Genomic DNA, 18,107 nt, shown 5'->3' on the forward strand with positions numbered 1-18,107 from the left:
AGATAAGAGCTAGAGAGAGCTAGAGAGCCAGGTTTGGTTCCCAGCGCCTAATGGCAGCTCACAACTATCTGCTTCCTAGGAATCTGGTGCCATCTTCTGGTCTCTGGGCACCAGTATACACATGGTATGCATGAGTTTATGCAGGCACACATATCCACAGAAAAAAAAGTTTCAACAACAACAAAAAAGATTAGAAATAAAGAGATAGTAAGTATTCAGTAGGTAGAAACTCAGCACTTAGTAACCTGGATGACTTGGTCAGATTTCTTATTTTTACTATCCTTTACTTGTTCAGCTGTAAAATTAGAATAATATGGGAGGTGAGGAAAAAGTATGGACAATATGACTGTTTACCTTACAAGGATACACTTTCAAATTAGAACATGTTTCAGGTAATGCATGGAGAAAAGTGTTATTATTTCCAGATACACTATGTTTTATTTCAACATATTTATCTTTTCCTTTTGTATCTTTTTAAAATAAGGTCATAAAGCATCAAATTTCAAAAAAGCCATGTTATATGGGCCCAATACTCTGATTACAGGTTATTTATAATAAAATATCTAAAGATGAGCTGGAGAGATGGCTCAGTGGTTAAGAGCACTGACTGCTTTTCCAAAGGTACTGAATTCAATTCCCAGCAACCACATGGTGGCTCACTACCATTTGTAATAGGATCTGATGCCCTCTTCAGGTGTGTCTGAGAACAGCTACAGTGTAGTCATATAAATATAATAAATAAATCCTTTAAAAAAAATCTAAAGATGCGGGGAAAATCACAAAATATTTAGGATGGTGTAAATATTACATGTGTTCTTTTGTTGCTGTGAGCCAGTGAGTTATATTAGGGTTGCTTCCAGAAACGGGTGATTTAGCAGTGGCCACACCACTAAAGAAAATGTCTTTTTCTCTTTCAGGAACCACAAACTGCATATAAACCCTCAGGGAGGACAGGGCCCCTTCATGACAGAATGGTGATAGGGTTAATCCTGTGCAGGCAGTTACTGCTGCTTCTGGAGTAGCCATTTTCACAGCACCCCTCCACTTCCTCTGGCTCTTACATTTTTTACTATCCCCTCTTCTACAAGAGGCCTTGGAAGGGAGATAGAGATGTACCATTTAGGAGTTTGCATTCAACATTAACTTTATCTCAGTACTTTGCCCAGTTGTGAGTCACAACCTGCCAGGAAAAGAACCTAGAAGGAACATTATTCTAAGGGAGTAAACATAAATATTTAGAGGGCAATTTGACAATTACATCATATCCACTTAGCAAAAGAACGTTAGTGGTTTTCCCATTAGGGCCTATGACCTCTACAGCCATGGGTATGTTTTGCTTGGCTGGTTGGTTGTATGGCACCTGGGGCCAACAACTGAGTGATGGTTTTCTTCCAGCAGCTTACATAGGACCTTTTAGGATTCTGGAAGGTAGCCAACAAGAAGGAAGCTTTTATCTTAGTCCCATCTTGATTTCTTTATAATTCTACTACCAAAGCAGGTAGTGTCTTCAGGTGGGATCTTGACATCTAGTTCTGATAGGCAGCAACAGCAATGGTAAATACTTAAAAGTACACTCTGAAGAGGAAGTAAAAACAGTAAAAACTGAAAATAAGTGGAAGGAAATACAGAATAGCAGAAGTTAGTGAGATAGGAAAATAAAAACTGTGGAGAATGTGGAAAATAAAAACTGTAGAGAATGTCAATATAAAAAGAGAGAAATTGGTATAGAAAAAAATCAGGAAAGTGGAAAAAAATCAGAAATGGGGCATGATTACTGACATAAAAATAATAGACACTATAAATGTCACAACAGTAAATTTGAAAAGATTTTAAAAATTCTGCTGGTAAATGCTAGTAATTCTAGCATATGTGAAGCAGCGGTAATAGGATTGTACTGTCAAGATCAACCTGAACTAGTAAGACATTTTTGTAAAACAAGACTAAACAAGTTATTATTATAAAGGCTTATACAGTTTTCCTCAATTTAAAATAGGAAAGCTAAAATAATAATTATTACAGAATCAGGACCCAAAAATCTTTTTTGGTGTGCATATTATGGGTTTGTGCAGTGTTTGTGTACTCGGGAGGCAGAGTCATTGAAATCTGTTTGAGGGCAGCCTGCTGTAGCTGGTGAATTGTAGGACAGCCAGGGTTACATAAAGAAACAAAATAAAAGCATTCAGCCATACAAGGAGTCAGGGAAATGCAAATGAAAGGGGGTTTGTATTTTAGTCTAAAAACACTCTAAAATTTACAGAAGAGATTTGTTGAACGCTCATGGTTCAAGTGTACAAAACAGGTCCCCAGCTCTCATTGCATTGGACATTTACTTGTAGGGTTCTTCGAGCTCTTGTTGCTCACTTCCTCTTTCTCCTAACACTATCTGCTTTTTTGGGGAAGGTACCCTTAGCAGTTCAACCTCACCCTGTCTTCATTGCCTGGAATGTTACAATTGTCCACTTGTGTATCCTTTTTTTTTCTTAATTATTTTTTATTTTTGAGACGTGTGTGTATGCGTGTGCGTGTGCGTGCGTGCGTGCGTGTGTGTGTGTGTGTGTGTGTGTGTGTGTGTATGTATGTATGTGTGTGTGTGAGCATGTCTTACAACATAGCCCAGGCTTGCCTGGAATTTGCATCAGTCCTCTCTAAGCCTCCTGAGTGCTGGGATTACAGACATGAGTAACTACACACACATGCACACGCACGTGCGTGTGTTCCCCCCTCCCCCCTCCCCACCCCCTCTCTCACTGAGGAGCCCTGGCTCTCCTGGAACTTGCTATATAGACCAGACTGGCCATATGTCTTTCTTTGCTTTCAAGAATGCTGGAATTAAAACCTTCTTTCTATATGGTTTTGATTTGGGTTGTTAGGGAATGTGTAATTCAAGGATACTCACATGCTGTGCTGCTACTTCAGCACCGTCCTAGAGTTAGTAATAACTTTCAAATGTTAGAAATTCATCATTTTTTAATTCAGAGAAGAGTGTGTTCTAAGAAGTAATATGCTGTGGTTTAAGTCATCCTTGTTCTAGCTGCTGTATTGACTGTGTTACTTTCACCTGGTAACAGGTGTTGAAGAGACTGACTGACAGTGTTCACCTCTCTGTCATGCTGACCGATTCCAGCAAAGCACTAAACTGCAGTAAATGATCATTTTAGTTTCCAACTTATAGTTTCTGACCACAAGCTGTTTTAAACTGGAAGAAGATGGTTCATGAAGAAGATGTTGAATTTGAAGCTAGGTATAAACATTTTGAAAAATAACAAAACAAAACCGAAAGTTACCCATACATGTTGAGGTTAGGATAGGCATTTTATATGACAAGATAAAACAAGTGATATTTTCACCCTACCTTTTTTTTTTTTTTTGAGTAATACTGCATTTTGTTTTGGCTGTGTCTGTTTTAGTTATGTAGGCTGTGTTGTTACCAGTCTGAGTATTTTTGTGTGTGTGTGTGTGTGTGTGTGTGTGTGTGTTTGAGACAGGATTTCTCTGCATAGCCCTAGCTGTCCTGGAACTCACTCTGTAGACCAGGCTGGCCTTGAACTCAGAAATCCGCCTGCCTCTGCAGTCTGAGTATTAAAACAGGAAATATATTATGAAAAGATAGGATTTAAAATTTTTTGGCACTTGCCTTCAAATTTGTATGATTGTTATGAGACTATCTTTACTTCATGACTTCTCTTTTAAAAAAAAATTAACTGCTATAATGTACGTATGGAGGTCAGAGGACAACTGTGGGCAGTTGGCTCTCCTACCATGTGGTTCAAACTCAGGTCATTAGTCTTAGGGGCAAGCACTTTTTACCTGCTGAGCTATCTTGATGTCTTAACTTCTTTAACTTCTATATGTATTGATCAAAATGAGTCCATTTTTATAAGTGTAAAGCATTTGGAATTACCTCTCCAGAAATCAAAGAAAAGTTGTAAGAGTATTATGCCATTTTTAGTTTACCTAAAAGGAGAGCGGGATTGAAGAGATACAATTAGGGCTGGATTTCAATCCCTGGAACCTATGGGGGAAAAAAACCCTGGGTGTGGTGGGTGTATTAGTAATTCCAGCACTAGGGAGAAGGATATAGGCAGATACTTGGGGACTAATGTGTAGCCACCCTACACACTAGGTAAGGTCCAGGTGAGTTACAGACTCTCAAGAACAGAATAAAATAAATGTAACTGGTACCTAAGGGATGTCACCTGTAGTTGTCTCATTTACATATATAATATGCTTTGTGCACTTATGCATATATGTGCACTCATACAAATGTGCTTGTGTACACACACACAAGCAAATCATAATTTTATTGCTGCAAAGAACAACCAAACATATGCATGCATTGCTCTGTAACTACAAATTTAAAGTATCTTTTTGAAATGCATGGTATAAAATAATTACATATAATTTTACATATATATTTAACCTAAAGAATTATGGCTAGCATCTGTCAACTCTGTTATTTTTTAAATTTGTATTCTGTTTTCATGTTTAAAATACACTGATATTTACCTTATTTGGTAAATATCATTCCTACCAGGGTTGTAAAGTTGAGTTTTATACTTTCAGGTTAAGGAACTGAATCATTATCTGGAGGCTGAGAAGTCTTGCAGGACTGATCTGGAGATGTATGTAGCTGTTTTGAACACTCAGAAATCTGTTCTACAGGAAGATGCTGAGAAATTGAGGAAAGAGCTGCATGAAGGTAAGTAAATATATGTTTACTTTATTCCAACTATGTAAGTAAAATTCATATTAACAACAGCATCAAATGGTAAACCGCCAATGCAGCATGCTAATGATTCAATGTAAGCTTTACAGTCAGTTTGAAAGCTGTTGTGAAAGTTGCTAAAGGTATTTGGATTGTTAAGTAGCCTCTCCTTCCACTACTACGTCAGCACTACTTTACAAGGCATGAGCTCTGGGCAGAACGTAATGATGCTTAAATGCTTTAGTCTGTATGATATTCAGAGAGAAATGGATTAGCGAAAGCGAGAGTGGACTAGAGAGTGTCTCATGTAGTACAGCTGTCTGGGGGGTGGTCTTGATTTCACTAATGAAGATGTACAATGCAGTGTACAAGTGAACTTTGTAGTTCCACAATTTAAAAAAAAAAAACAAAAGTAGAAGTAACTGGGCTTGGGCATGGTGCCTCACACTTATAATCTTGACACTAGAGAAATTGAAGTAGAGGAATCATTAGTTTGAGAGCAGCTTGGGCTACAATATGATTCTGTCTCAAAAACAAACAAGCAAACATACATGGGTTGGAGAGATGGGTCAGCAGTTAAGAACACTACTATTCTTATAGAGGACATCTTTTAGAGGTTTGATGGGTGTGGAGAGCAGTTTTCAGCTGTACCCCGAGAGCGAGTAAACAAGCGCTCATTTAGCTAAGCTTGCTGCCATTGGTTGCTTCCCCATTTGGTGACCTATCCGCTTTTGCTACGTGGCCTATTGGGATTGGCTAAGCTTGGGAGTACTTAACGGCTGAGGGTGGGCCGGAAGGCGGGGCTTAGATGGCAGAGAGGCGGGGCTTAAGTAACAGGAGAAGCAGGCAGGAAGAGCAGGAGGGAGAAGCAGGAGGGAGAAACATTGTTAAGAGGTTCCTGAATAAACTGCTAAAAGGAAGAGCTCGGGCTCGAGGCCGATGTAACAGATGGGCAGCTCATAATTGCCTGTAACTCCTGCTCTAGGGTTTCCAGTGTCCTCTTCAGACCTCTGCATGCACCTGCACTTGTGTGCATTTAGTCATACCCACTTATGTATACATAATTGAAAATTAAAAATATAGTACTTTGAAAAATTATTTCTTTTACTTTTTAAGATCATAATATAATAGCATAATTTTTCTCTTTTTCTCTATAAATGAGCCCTTCTGTAAGGCTTATTCTCTTTCAAATTCTGAGGCACTCCCTCCCCCCCTTTTTTTTAAACAAACAAACAAAACTCCAAAACAAACCAAAAGGAAAAAACTACAAAATCAAACACTTGAGATGCACAGTAATGACTGCTGCTTCCTCAGCACATCAAGTGGCTCACTTAGCAACTGCAGCTCTGGGGTCCAAGTGAGCGCACGTGATAAAGACTGAGACTCCTTGGGTACACCGCTACGCCAAGTACTGGGGCCTAGAGGCAGGAGAGTCAGAAGTTCAAGGGCATCTTCTGTTGCTGCTTATCAAATTGGAATCCACTGTGGGGTAGAGATCCCATTCCCCCACACCTCCCAAAAGACATCTGTAGCAACTACACCAAAATATGGAAACAGTTGTAATTTCTGTTGTTAATGGTTGAGAGTATAGTTAGGTTCCTGTGGTTTGTTGCCTACATTTTATAAAAATAGTACAATAGAAAGAAATAACAAAATTAAGCTAGTGAATAGTGAAAATCAAGTTGTAACTTTTAAAAAGAGAGAGAGGCAAACACTTCTGAGCTGAGTCCTCAGCTTCCTCATATTTTTTTGTAGAAATAAATAAATCTTTTTGAAATTTTATTAGGAACATGTTTTAGTATATAGAATTTGGTTTGTGGTAGAATCCTATAGTGAACATGTGGAAAATAGAAATGTGAACAGTTTAGGACTGTATATGAGCCAGCTTTCCACTCCAAATAGTTGAAAACTGAAATAATATTTCCCTAAGAAATTGCTACATAAAATGTAACAATATCCCAACCTTAGTAGGGCTTTGATCCCCAGGAAACAGTCTTTTACATGTGCTGTTGGCATGTACACACACACATAAATTAGCTAATTAAAATATGATAATAAATAAAGTAAAAATAAGAGTGTCTTTTTTTAAAAAGATTTATTTATTTTATTTATATGTTGGACCTACACTGTCAGTGGGGTCCAAAAGAAGTTTCAATTGACTAAGATAAATTTAAAATTTGTGTCATAATTGTTGAGATTACAAGACCTTATTATATATAAGAATGGTATCAAATGATCATTAAAATGAGGAAGTAAAGGAAGTAGTTTTTGGTGGTTGGGGTATGAGTTTGGTGGTAGAGCACTTGCCTAGGAAGCACAATGCCCTGGATTTGATCCTTAGCTCTGAAAAAACAAGCAATTAAAACAAAATCTCTAGTAATTTCTGTACTGATACGTAGCACATCAAAAAAGTATCTTGGGGTGGATAAGATGGTTCAGGTGCCTGATGACCTGAGGATCCATATGGTAGGAGGAGAAAATGACTTCTACAAGTTCTACTGACTACTCTTCCAGAGGTCCTGAGTTCAATTCCCAGCAACCACATGATGGCTCACAACCATCTGTAATGGGATCTGATGCCCTCTTCTGGTGTGTCTGAAGACAGCTACAGTGTACTCAAATAAACAAAATAAATAAATCTTTAAAAAAAGTTTTGGAGACAGAAGTTGCTGAGACTGTTCCTGAACTTTCAAGATCCTTATTAGCTGGGACAGCAGACTTAGGTCATTATACCCAGCTGAAAGAAGTCATGGTCACATGATGCTTTAAACATTTATTTTTAATATTTTTATTGTTGTTGCTTTCTAAAGTCAAGTTTTAAGTGTTTTGTGAAGCCTGGAACAGACCTCTGGCTACAGCTAAGGAAGTATAGCACAGTGGTTCAGCGGGTATGATGGCAACACCAGAGAAGTTCCTAGGCTGCACAGTGAATCATCCCATCCTTTGTCCTCACCCTCCCAGCTAGTTCAGCAGATCGTGTGCAAGAGACAGTAAACAAAATGTGGTACTGGAGCAGTAGACCTGGGACAGGCCATAGAGACTTTACTCTGCAGAGGCGTAATTTATCATATGGGTTATGAAGGAGCCTTTGAAGGATGTTAAAACAATGTATTTTCTCAATATTGTTTGTATATGGTAATCGCGTGTTGTGTCCCAAGAGAACATAGAGATAATTACCATAACTATAATAACAGCTCTAAGTCCTGCAGGAAAGCAACTATTAACATATTTTTAAAAATTTATTCAGGTTTTCTAAAACGTATGAAGCACAGAAATTGTCTGTTCCTAAGGGCATAATTGGGGTGACTTTGGTTACAAGGGGTGGTGTGGGAATAGTTGTCATATTCACTTGTAGATTGATCATTGGTGTCAGAAATAAGGCAAATTCACAGAATAGAATGCTGGCCAGACCTGTAGTAGACTTATGCTAAAGAAATTGCCTACCAGTAAAATGGACTGTTTTTGATTGGGGGTTGGGGGGCTCTTAAACAGTTTGCCATCTCTTGGAGCAAGAACGACAACAACACAACCAGTTAAAACACACATGGCAGAAGGCCAATGACCAGTTTCTGGAATCTCAGCGTTTGCTGATGAGAGACATGCAGCGAATGGAGATTGTGTTAACTTCGGAACAGCTCCGACAAGTTGAAGAACTAAAGAAGAAAGACCAGGTGAATAGGTTCTTTTTTTTTTTTTTTAAATATTGATTTTATTTTTTATTCCGTGTATTTGTGTCTGTGTGTTTTTGGAGGGGTGTTTACTTTAGTGCACATTGAAGCTGGGGCCACAGATCCTTTGGAGTTAACAGTCGCTTGTGAACTTCCTGATGTGGGGGTGTTCTGCAAGAGCAAAAGGTACCCTGAAGTGCTGAGCTCCAGACAGTTGTTTTCTAGGTATCATGGTTAGTAACCATGCTCCTGTCTATATTGTAGTGTTGATGTTGGAGGCTAAACTAAGTGGAGCTGTGACACTTTATTATCATTTATTTGTGATGTTGGGGATCAAACTGAGGGGTCTTGCTCATGCTAGGCAGATGCTGCCCCAATGTGCAAAATCTCTTAACTCTTAGTGATTTTATTTTTAATGTCACTTTGAAAAAAACATAGTAGCTACTCAAGTGTGGTGGCACACACAGCCCAGATGTGGTGGCACACACTTAATAGCCCAGATGTGGTGACACACACAGCCCAGATGTGGTGGCACACACTTACAGCCCCAGCCCTTGGGTGTGTGGTAGGAGAATGACAGCTGTGAGAGCAGCAAATTCTGCTCAGATCCAAGCAAGCCATTGGGAGGACTTTGTCAGCTTTATCCACCATCTCATGTGGACAAAACATGACTTAGAAATAACCCTTGGAGACTGAAGTATTTCTGAGAACATTTTCTCAGTAGTATGTAGTTCTCTTAGGGCTTGTGAGTTTTCAGAGTGGGCCAAATTTGTGGTGATCTTGCTTTAAAAGTCTGATTAAAGCCTGATAGAGTTAGAGGCTGGGAGTATGGCCTACACCTGATATCCCATTACTTAGCAGGCAGAGAAATGAGAATCATGATTTCAAGGCTAGCCTAGGTTAGGTAGTGAGATCCTGTCACACAGCCAACCCCACTGAATAATGAGTAATGAAACACTGATACTTTCTCATAGAAAAAGGTCTTGTTTTAAATACAAAGTGAGGTACTTAAGAGATGGCTCCTTGGCTAAGAGCACTTGTTGCTCTTGTGGAGGTCTTAGGTTCAATTTCCAGCACCCACTTGGTAGTTTACAACCATCTACTCTTGTTCCAGGGGATCCAATACCCTGTTCTGATGCCCTCTTCTGACCTATGAGAATACCAGCACTCATATAGCACACATACATACATGTAGGAAAACACATAAATTAAATGAATAAGTTTATGAGCATATTTTAAAATACAAATGAAAGAGTCCAAGTGCTCAAGTGCACTACTCTTTCCAGTAACTTCATCTCTCAGTTTGGTAGTGTCTTCTAGATTAGTTCTGTGTGTTTGTGACCATGTAGTTAGTATTGCCTTCCCCATATTACTTGTACATACTCTTGAGTATTATTTTCTATCTTGTGCTCTATAAGCATTATCTTGAGTTTGTTTATATTCCAGTTTTGTCTCTCTCTTGTTAACTGGTAGCACAGCAACCATAATGGACTTTATCATCTCTGTAGAGGACATCTAGAGCTACCTTCACTCTTATGCCTTCACCCTCTCAGAGAGTGTCACGACCAGTATTCTCCGTCAAGGTGTATATGTGTACAAGTATTTCTCTAGACTAGCTGTTAAAAGAGTTCTCTGCTTTTTTTAGGTATTAAAATATTTTAAAGTGCTATATAAGACTTAGATTTTGTTTCTTGTTTTTTATTTTAATTTTGTTTTTAAATTCATGCTTAAAGTGTAGACTTTTAATCTCATTAAAACAGCCTTTTACTTTTAAGATGATTGTTGAAGCCCCTCATTAATACTTATGGTGTTAGCTAGCATCATGCTGAAGCTTTATAAAGTGTTTTTCAGCAAACAAAAGCTCTGTGAGGCAGGCATTACATAGCCATTCCTTTTGTAGATTAGGAAACAAGCAAAGGAAGGTGATGGCAATGCCCATGCTTAAGCAATTCAATCTAGAGTTTAATTTACTTGATTACCACCTTTTTGTTCCTGGCCTTCACTTTTCATGTACCTGCCCACATGTCAATCTGGTCAGCCCTTTACTCTTCCACCACAGGTCTAGTCTTCTAGGCCTCTGTCTTACAAATGCTTTGTTTCTCCCTGGAGCCCTTAGTGGCCTTCTCTCATTCAGTGAGCAAATTCATCTTCCTGTCTTTTGAGATTCAGCTCTAGAAGTTATATCCTTTGGGTTCCCTTTGCTGGCTTTCTTAAATGAAACAAAAACAAGTTTGTATTTTTCTCCTCCTGCAGAATTCTGTGTGTACTTTCTGTGTAATTATGTTTGTTTCTCCTTCACTAGGCAGAAAAGGTATCTTTGGTAAGCTGTTCATTACTTGGACTTTCCTCACTCACTTCCCTCTTTCTTGAGATAGAGTCTCACTGTGTAGCATAGCTTGGGCTTGACAGTGCCTACTGTCTCAGCCTCCGGGCCGCTGGGATTACAGCTCCCATTGGTAGTACCAGAGTTTATACATGTTTTCAATGAGAGTATGATGTCAGAGTAACTTTTCCTGTTTTCCGTGGTGAGATAAGATTTATTCTATGTAGTTTTCCTGTTTTGGATTATCTGGATCAGGGAGTTGCTTTTCTTTTGTTTGTCTTCCTTTTGTACAGTGTACTTTCTTAAATGTTGCTTTTTGATTTGCTTACTTTGTGCTTATAGTAGTAAAATATTTGCCATGACCAGAGGCCCCTTCTACTGAATACAGAACAAATAATCTTGTGTCCAGTTTTCGGTTCTCATAAAGATCTCTGCTCTTATTTTGATGATGGAAGAACTATATGATGCTTACATATAGATTACCTAGGTAACTAAATGATGCTTTTTCTTAACTTTTAGGAGGAGGATGAGCAACAAAGGATCAATAAGAGAAAAGATAACAAGAAAACAGATACTGAAGAAGAAGTAAAAATACCAGTAGTGTGTGCTTTAACTCAAGAAGAATCTTCAACCCCATTATCAAATGAAGAGGTAAAGTGAATCCATGACTGTAATTATTCTATACGCTGGGTGGGAGGGGCTATGCTGAGAGACTGTCTGGAGCCCAAGACTCAAAGGATCTCAAAAAACTTTTATACATAAATTTATAATTTTTAGTGTATTTCTACATCAGTCAGTTGCCTTGTAGGTTAATGAGGGTATCTATTGCTGTGATTAAACACCGAGACCAAATTTTAGGTCACACTCCATCATGGAAGGAAATTAGAGCAGAAACTCACGGCAGGAATAGGTGTCAGGAACTCATGCAGAGGGCATGGAGGACTGTGGCTCTGGTTTGTTCCTCATGGATTACTCTGCCTGCTTTCTTATACAACCAGAACTACCTGCCCAGAGTTGACATAGCTCACAATGGATTGGGCCCTTGTACATCAATTAATTAAAAAATGTCCCACAAACTTGCCCACAGGCAAATGCTCTAGCGGGAGCATCTTTTTTGAATTGAAAGTTCTGTTCCCAAATGACTCTAGCTTGTGTCGACTTGATAAAATAATAACCAGGGCACCTTGTTTGTGTGGAAAGTATGTAGATGAAAATGAGATAAATGTCAGCTGTTTCCCGTTGTTGCAGTTGCTCTGACTGCATTTTAACAGTATTTGAAACATGCTGAAGTTTCATTCACCATTTAAAATTACTAGATATTTCTTTACTGTTATTTTCAAGTGTCAGAACATCAGAACAGGTTTCTAAGTGATATGTTTTTTGGTTTTGTTTTGAAGTAGAATTGGAGGATTATTGAATATATACATATATATATATGTATATATATATATATTTGTAAATAACAGATTTAAGCACAGAATTAGTAGAAAGGGGTCAGGGGGAAGGATAAGACACATGTGGACTTTTTTTTTTAATATTTATTTATTTAATATATGTGAGTACACTGTTGCTGTCTTCAGACACACCAGAAGAGGGCATCAGATCCCATTACAGATGGTTGTGAACTGCCATGTGGTTGCTGGGAATTGAACTCAGGACCTCTGAAGAGCAGTCAGTGTTCTTAACCGCTGAGCCATCTCTCCAGCCCTCAAATGTGGACTTTTCAAGAGTTGCCTGATGTCCTTTTACATATATATACTATATGTGTAATCTTTTATACATACATATATACATACACACATAAATACACTCCTATACATACACACATATATATATATACACACACATACATATTTAAATGTAGGTATTTTACCTGCATGTGCATGCAGTGCTCACAGAGGCCAAAAGAGAGCATTAGGTCCCCTGGAATTGGAGTTACAGATGTTTGGGAGATTCCAGTGGGTGCTGGGAATCAAACACATATGGAAGAGTGCTCTACCTGGAGAACCACATCTCCAGCCCCAGTGTCTATTTTTAATGTGAATTCTAAATCTTGCTAAATACTTGCTTTTTTGGTGTGGGGAATGGCAGGGTCTTGCTATGGAGTTGAAGCTGACCTTGCTCTAAAGATTATCCCTTCCTCAGCTTCCTGAACATTTGGGTTGATTACAGAAGCTTGCCGCTTGTTCAGTTCCAGTGTTAGGGCGTAAGTTCTGATGAACGTTGGCAGATTATGTTGAAGTTTGGAGGGAGGGTTCAGGTGCTGGGAAGGGGAAGAATGGAGAGGCCAGAGTGCAGATATGTCAAGTGTCATGCCTGTGATCTGTCTTCTTACACCTACTGTATGGTGAGGGCCTCTGCATTGAGTGTCCTACCTTAACTCTCCATACTCTGCTGCACCCTCAGCATCACTATCCAGTGCTCTTCTCTTCCTTGGGTTTGGTTGTGGTCAGATTGCTCTCATACACAAACCACCACTGACCACTGTAACCTACGTCACTGGGTAGAAATTTGTGTAGACCGTTGAAACCATTTGAAAGAATTTTCTTTCTTTTTAATTTTTTAAATTGGGTATGCGGGCACACTTATGTGTGGGTGTAAGAGTTTGTACATGTGTATGCACATACCTACACTGTCTAGAAGACATCAGCTCCTTTGGAGCTGGAGCTAAATGTGGTTTTGAGCTGTGTGACATGGATTCTGGGAACCAAACTCAGGTCCTCTGTAAGAGCAGCAAGTGTTTTTAACCAGTGGGCCATTTTTTCAGCCCCAAGAAAGTTTTTGTTTTTTTTTTTTTAACATTTATTTTAGTATGGGGGCTCAGGAGACACCTCAGTCTACATGCGGAGGTCAGAGGACTGTTTTATTCCTCTCATTTTTTGGGACCTGGGGACTGAACTTAGATCTTTGGGCTTGGTGACAAGTACTTTTACCCATTGACCTATTTCTTTGGGCCAGAAAGATTCTCCCTATATTCTCCACGTTGGTCATTTTCTTGTGCCAAGCTGTCCCCTTTTCCTGGTTGGTTCCTTCCTGTGCAATGGTTACTAAGTTCTCCTGTTCACCTTCACATCTCATGCTGATGCACCCTCTTTAGTAAAGGAAATAACTAATAGACCTAGTGCCTTTGGGGTAAAGCTTAAGGATCCTCCTTTCTGGTTGAGTGGCCCTTCTAGCTTCACCTCTTGTTTTTTTTTTTTTTTAATTAATTTATTATTATATAGACACACCAGAAGAGGGAGTCAGATCTCATTACGGATGGTTGTGAGCCACCATGTGGTTGCTGGGATTTGAACTCAGGACCTTCGGGAGAGCAGTCAGCGATCTTACCCACTGAGCCATCTCACCAGCCCTTTTTTCCGTTTTTTTGGCTGGTAAATTAAAATCAATATGGAATACTTTGGAGACTTAGATTTATTGCTAAGGACATTTAATACTTTTAAACAATCTTATGTCATCTTTATTTTTGTACTTAGAATATGCTTTTTCACTATGAAAGGAATAGGAAAATATGGAACATTTGTGACATGCAGGAAGGGCTTTACAAATAAAAATTATTGTTTAGACCACCCAGAGACAACTGTCTCTAGTGTTTGTTTCCCGGATAACATAAATATGTTCCCACTTATTTTGCTTGTTTGTTTTGCTTTTTTTTTGTTTGAGACAGACCTTTATGTAGCCCAGGCTGTTTGTATTTCGCATGCTATTGCTAAGGTGGTGAACTAGTCTGTCTCGTCTCATCTCTTCTCTTCTCTTCTCTTCTTTTCTCTTCTTTTCTTTCTTCCCTCCCTCCTGCCTTTATAAGTACACTGTCTTCAGACACACCAGAGGAGGGCATCAGATCCCATTACAGATGGTTGTGAGCCACCATGTGGTTGCTGGGAACTGAACCTCAGGACCTCTGGAGGAACAGCCAATGCTCTTAACCACAGAGCCATCTCTCCAGCCCAAACTAGTATTTCTTTCTTTCTTTTGTTTTTTTCTTTTTGGTTTTTCAAGACAGGGTTTCTCTGAATAGCCCTGGCTGTCCTGGAACTCACTCTGTAGACCAGGGTAGCCTTGAATTTAGAAATCGGAACTTAGAAATCCACCTGCCTCTGCCTCCCAAGTGGTGGGATTAAAGGCCTGTGCCAAACCAGTGGGATTAAAGGCCTGTGCTCAAACCAGTATTTCTTTAAGTGGCCATTAAAATAGTTCTCTCTATTCTCCAATGTCTTTGTGTTACTACAACATGTGTGATCATGGTAGTTTTTTAATAAATTAAATTTATTTTATTATATTAATTTGTGTATGGGTGTTTTGTCCGCGTATGTGTCTGTACACCATGTGTGTGCAGTGTTGGATTCCTTTGGGACTGGAGTTTAAATATATTTGTTAGACAACATGTGGGTGCTGGGAACCAAACCTGGATCCTCTGGAAGAGCAGTCTGTGCTCTAACCACTGAAACATCTCTCCAGCCTTGATTGTTAGGGTTTTTAAGTTTATTTTTATTTTGAAAGTTTACAGAATGGGTTTTGAGTCTCCTTTTGTTATTATTTGGGACAATTGTCATCAATAACTTAATTAAACTAGTTTTGTTTTCCCAGCAATTTGAATTTTAAATGAGGAAAAATATTTGAAAGAAAAGAAATAGAGAAATTAACATAACACTTGAAAATAAAAAACAGTAACATCAACTGGTATATTCTCCAGTTTTTTCTAGTTGGTCCATAAAATGGTATTTAAAACAAAAAATAGGTCCAACATGGTGGCACAATACCTTTAATGTCAGGACTTGGAAGGCAGGGACAGACAGATCTTTTTAAGTTCTGGGTCAGTCAAAGCTACATGATAAGATCCTGTCTAGAGAGGCTAACCTTATCTTAAAGAGTTGTTAGGGCTAAAGAGGAGGCTCAGCAGTTGAGAGCATTTGCTGCTCTTCTAGAGGACCTACATGGCAGCTCACAACTGTGCATGCAGCTGCAGACAGCTCCAGAGGATCTGACATCCTCATACATACGTGCAGGTAAAACACCAGTGCACATAAAATATAAGTAAATAAATAATTCAAATCTTTTTTTAAAAAGGAATTTTTTATTTTATGTGTGTGCCTAAGTGTATGCACATGTACTCCATGTATGCAGGTACCTGCAGAGCTTAGAAGAGGGCATTGCATCCCCTGGAACTAGAGCTTCAAGTGGTTGTGAGCTACCACATAGGTGATGGGAACCAAACCTGGGTCCTGTGTGAGAGTAGCCAGTCCTTTTGACCATTGGCTCACCTCTCCCGACCAAGAGTAGTAATTTAAATTACATAAACTTTCAAAAAAAATTTGTTACCATTCTTTTTTTATTATTTCATTTTGACATTTAGTGTATGTGCATGCATGCGTGCGAGTGCATCTAGAAGTTAGAGGACATCTTTCTGAGTGGGTTCTGTCCTTTTACCTGTGGGTCCTAGGGATTGAGCTCAGATTATCTGATTGCAAAAAGCCCCTTTACCTGTAGAACCATGACCCTCCTTGATTTTTTCCCCCCTGAGACAGCATCTTTATGAACGTTGGCTGGCCCAGAACTCATTCTATAAACCAGTTTATGCTGGCTTGAACTTGGTGATTCCCCTGACTCTGCCTCTAGAGTGCTGGAATTAAAGGTGTGTGCCAGCACCACCTGGGTTCTCATTGTTACCCTCACTGTGTAATTGCATTGTACAGTAGCATAAATATGTGTGTGTGTGTGTGTGTATGTATACAGTGGCATATATATGTGTGTGTAAATGTATATGTATATATGCATTTACCTCTTGTACTTTTTTTAGTGTTTAATATAAATAAATTCATAAAATGTGCATATGCAGCATAGAATTAGCAATTTCAAGTGTGTAGCTCCTAGGCAGTTGATATGTTCAGTGCTGTGTAGTTACTGCCTTTGTCTAGTTTGAAAACCTTTCTGTCATCCCTCCTCCCCAAAGATTCTATACCTCTTTGCCAGACTCTTGCAATTAGTCTGCTATGTCTCTGTGTTCTGAATATTTCCTGTAGACAGAGTCATGTGATTTTCACTATATTTTTGGCTTCTTCCCCTTGTTCTTCATTCAGTCTTATGTCTTGCTTGAACCTTGGCTTTACAGTATGATCGTTTTATTCCTGTTCTGGCTGTGCCTTCATTTGTTCACTCCCAAACAGTGGTAGTTCTTACTCACACTGCCTTTGACTACTGTGTGTTACTCCCATTGTAGGATTTGCCATTGTACCTTTAGTTGTTTTGTTTTTTTGAGACAATGTTTCTACATAGCCCTGGCTATTCTGTAACTCAGCGTGTAGACCAGGCTGGCTTGGAACTCACAGAGATCTATGTACTGATCCCTCCTAAATGCTGGGATTAAAGTTGCATTTAGTTATCTTGGTACAATGGTTATTTCCAATTGTCTGTCCAAAGACTTTTCTGTCCATCTGTCTGGTGAATGTCTGTACTTGGGTCTTCATTAGGCACTTCACAGTTAACATACCCAATACTGAATTGCATGTGATATTTGCCAGCTCAGTTCTCGACCAGATGTTTCTCCTCCAGGTCCCAGAGCATGAGTTGATCTCTATCTTGCATAGTTCTGTACAGTATTATAAGAGCCTGTTTACTTGCTTAAACTCTCAAGAAACTGTATACATCTTAAAAATTAGAAGTTATATTTTGTTTACATGTCTAATCTGAGCCTGAGTAGTACCCAACATACAGAAGAGATTTACTTGAAAAATGGTTGTTAAGTGATTATATGAAGGCAGCAAATTGATTATGTTTAATGTGTGGTCGTGTGTGTGTGTGTGTGTGTGTGTGTGTGTGTGTATTACATGGTGGTTATTCTCTTTTGGAGTTCAGGGAATTATCTAACTTGAAAATAATATATTTTCACATTTCAGGAGCATTTAGACAGCGCCCATGGGTCAGTCCATTCCTTGGATGCAGACTTGCTGTTACCATCTGGAGATCCATTCAGTAAATCGGACAATGACATGTTTAAAGATGGACTCCGGAGAGCTCAGTCTACAGACAGCTTGGGAACCTCAAGCTCATTGCAGTCCAAAGCTTTAGGCTATAACTACAAAGCAAAATCTGCTGGAAATTTGGATGAGTCGGATTTTGGACCACTGGTTGGAGCAGATTCTGTGTCTGAGAACTTTGATACTGTGTCCCTTGGGTCATTGCAGATGCCAAGTGGATTTATGTTAACCAAAGACCAAGAAAGAGCAATTAAGGCAATGACACCTGAGCAGGAGGAGACAGCGTCCCTCCTCTCCAGTGTCACCCAGGGTGTGGAGAGTGCATATGTATCTCCCAGTGGTTACCGCTTAGTGAGTGAGACAGAATGGAATCTCCTGCAGAAAGAGGTGAGATATTCTGACCTTGTTTTCTTTTGTTCTCTTTTTATTTTGAGACA

General features: G+C 39.1%; 1 protein-coding gene across 3 annotated transcripts in view; it reads left to right on the forward strand.

Annotated features, from left to right (window-relative positions):
- Positions 1–18,107, forward strand: part of Rabep1 (rabaptin, RAB GTPase binding effector protein 1) — a 105,776-nt gene that overhangs the window by 48,418 nt on the left and 39,251 nt on the right. For all 3 annotated transcript variants that reach the window (XM_031353114.1, XM_031353115.1, XM_031353116.1), the window contains 4 exons: positions 4,564–4,699; positions 8,198–8,376; positions 11,216–11,347; positions 17,590–18,057. In XM_031353114.1, coding sequence (XP_031208974.1) covers positions 4,564–4,699; positions 8,198–8,376; positions 11,216–11,347; positions 17,590–18,057 — 915 coding nt within the window. The remainder of the gene's footprint in view (positions 1–4,563; positions 4,700–8,197; positions 8,377–11,215; positions 11,348–17,589; positions 18,058–18,107) is intronic.

This window comes from Mastomys coucha, unplaced genomic scaffold (genome assembly GCF_008632895.1).
Source record: "Mastomys coucha isolate ucsf_1 unplaced genomic scaffold, UCSF_Mcou_1 pScaffold5, whole genome shotgun sequence".
In the NCBI taxonomy this organism is placed as follows: Eukaryota; Metazoa; Chordata; class Mammalia; order Rodentia; family Muridae; genus Mastomys; species Mastomys coucha.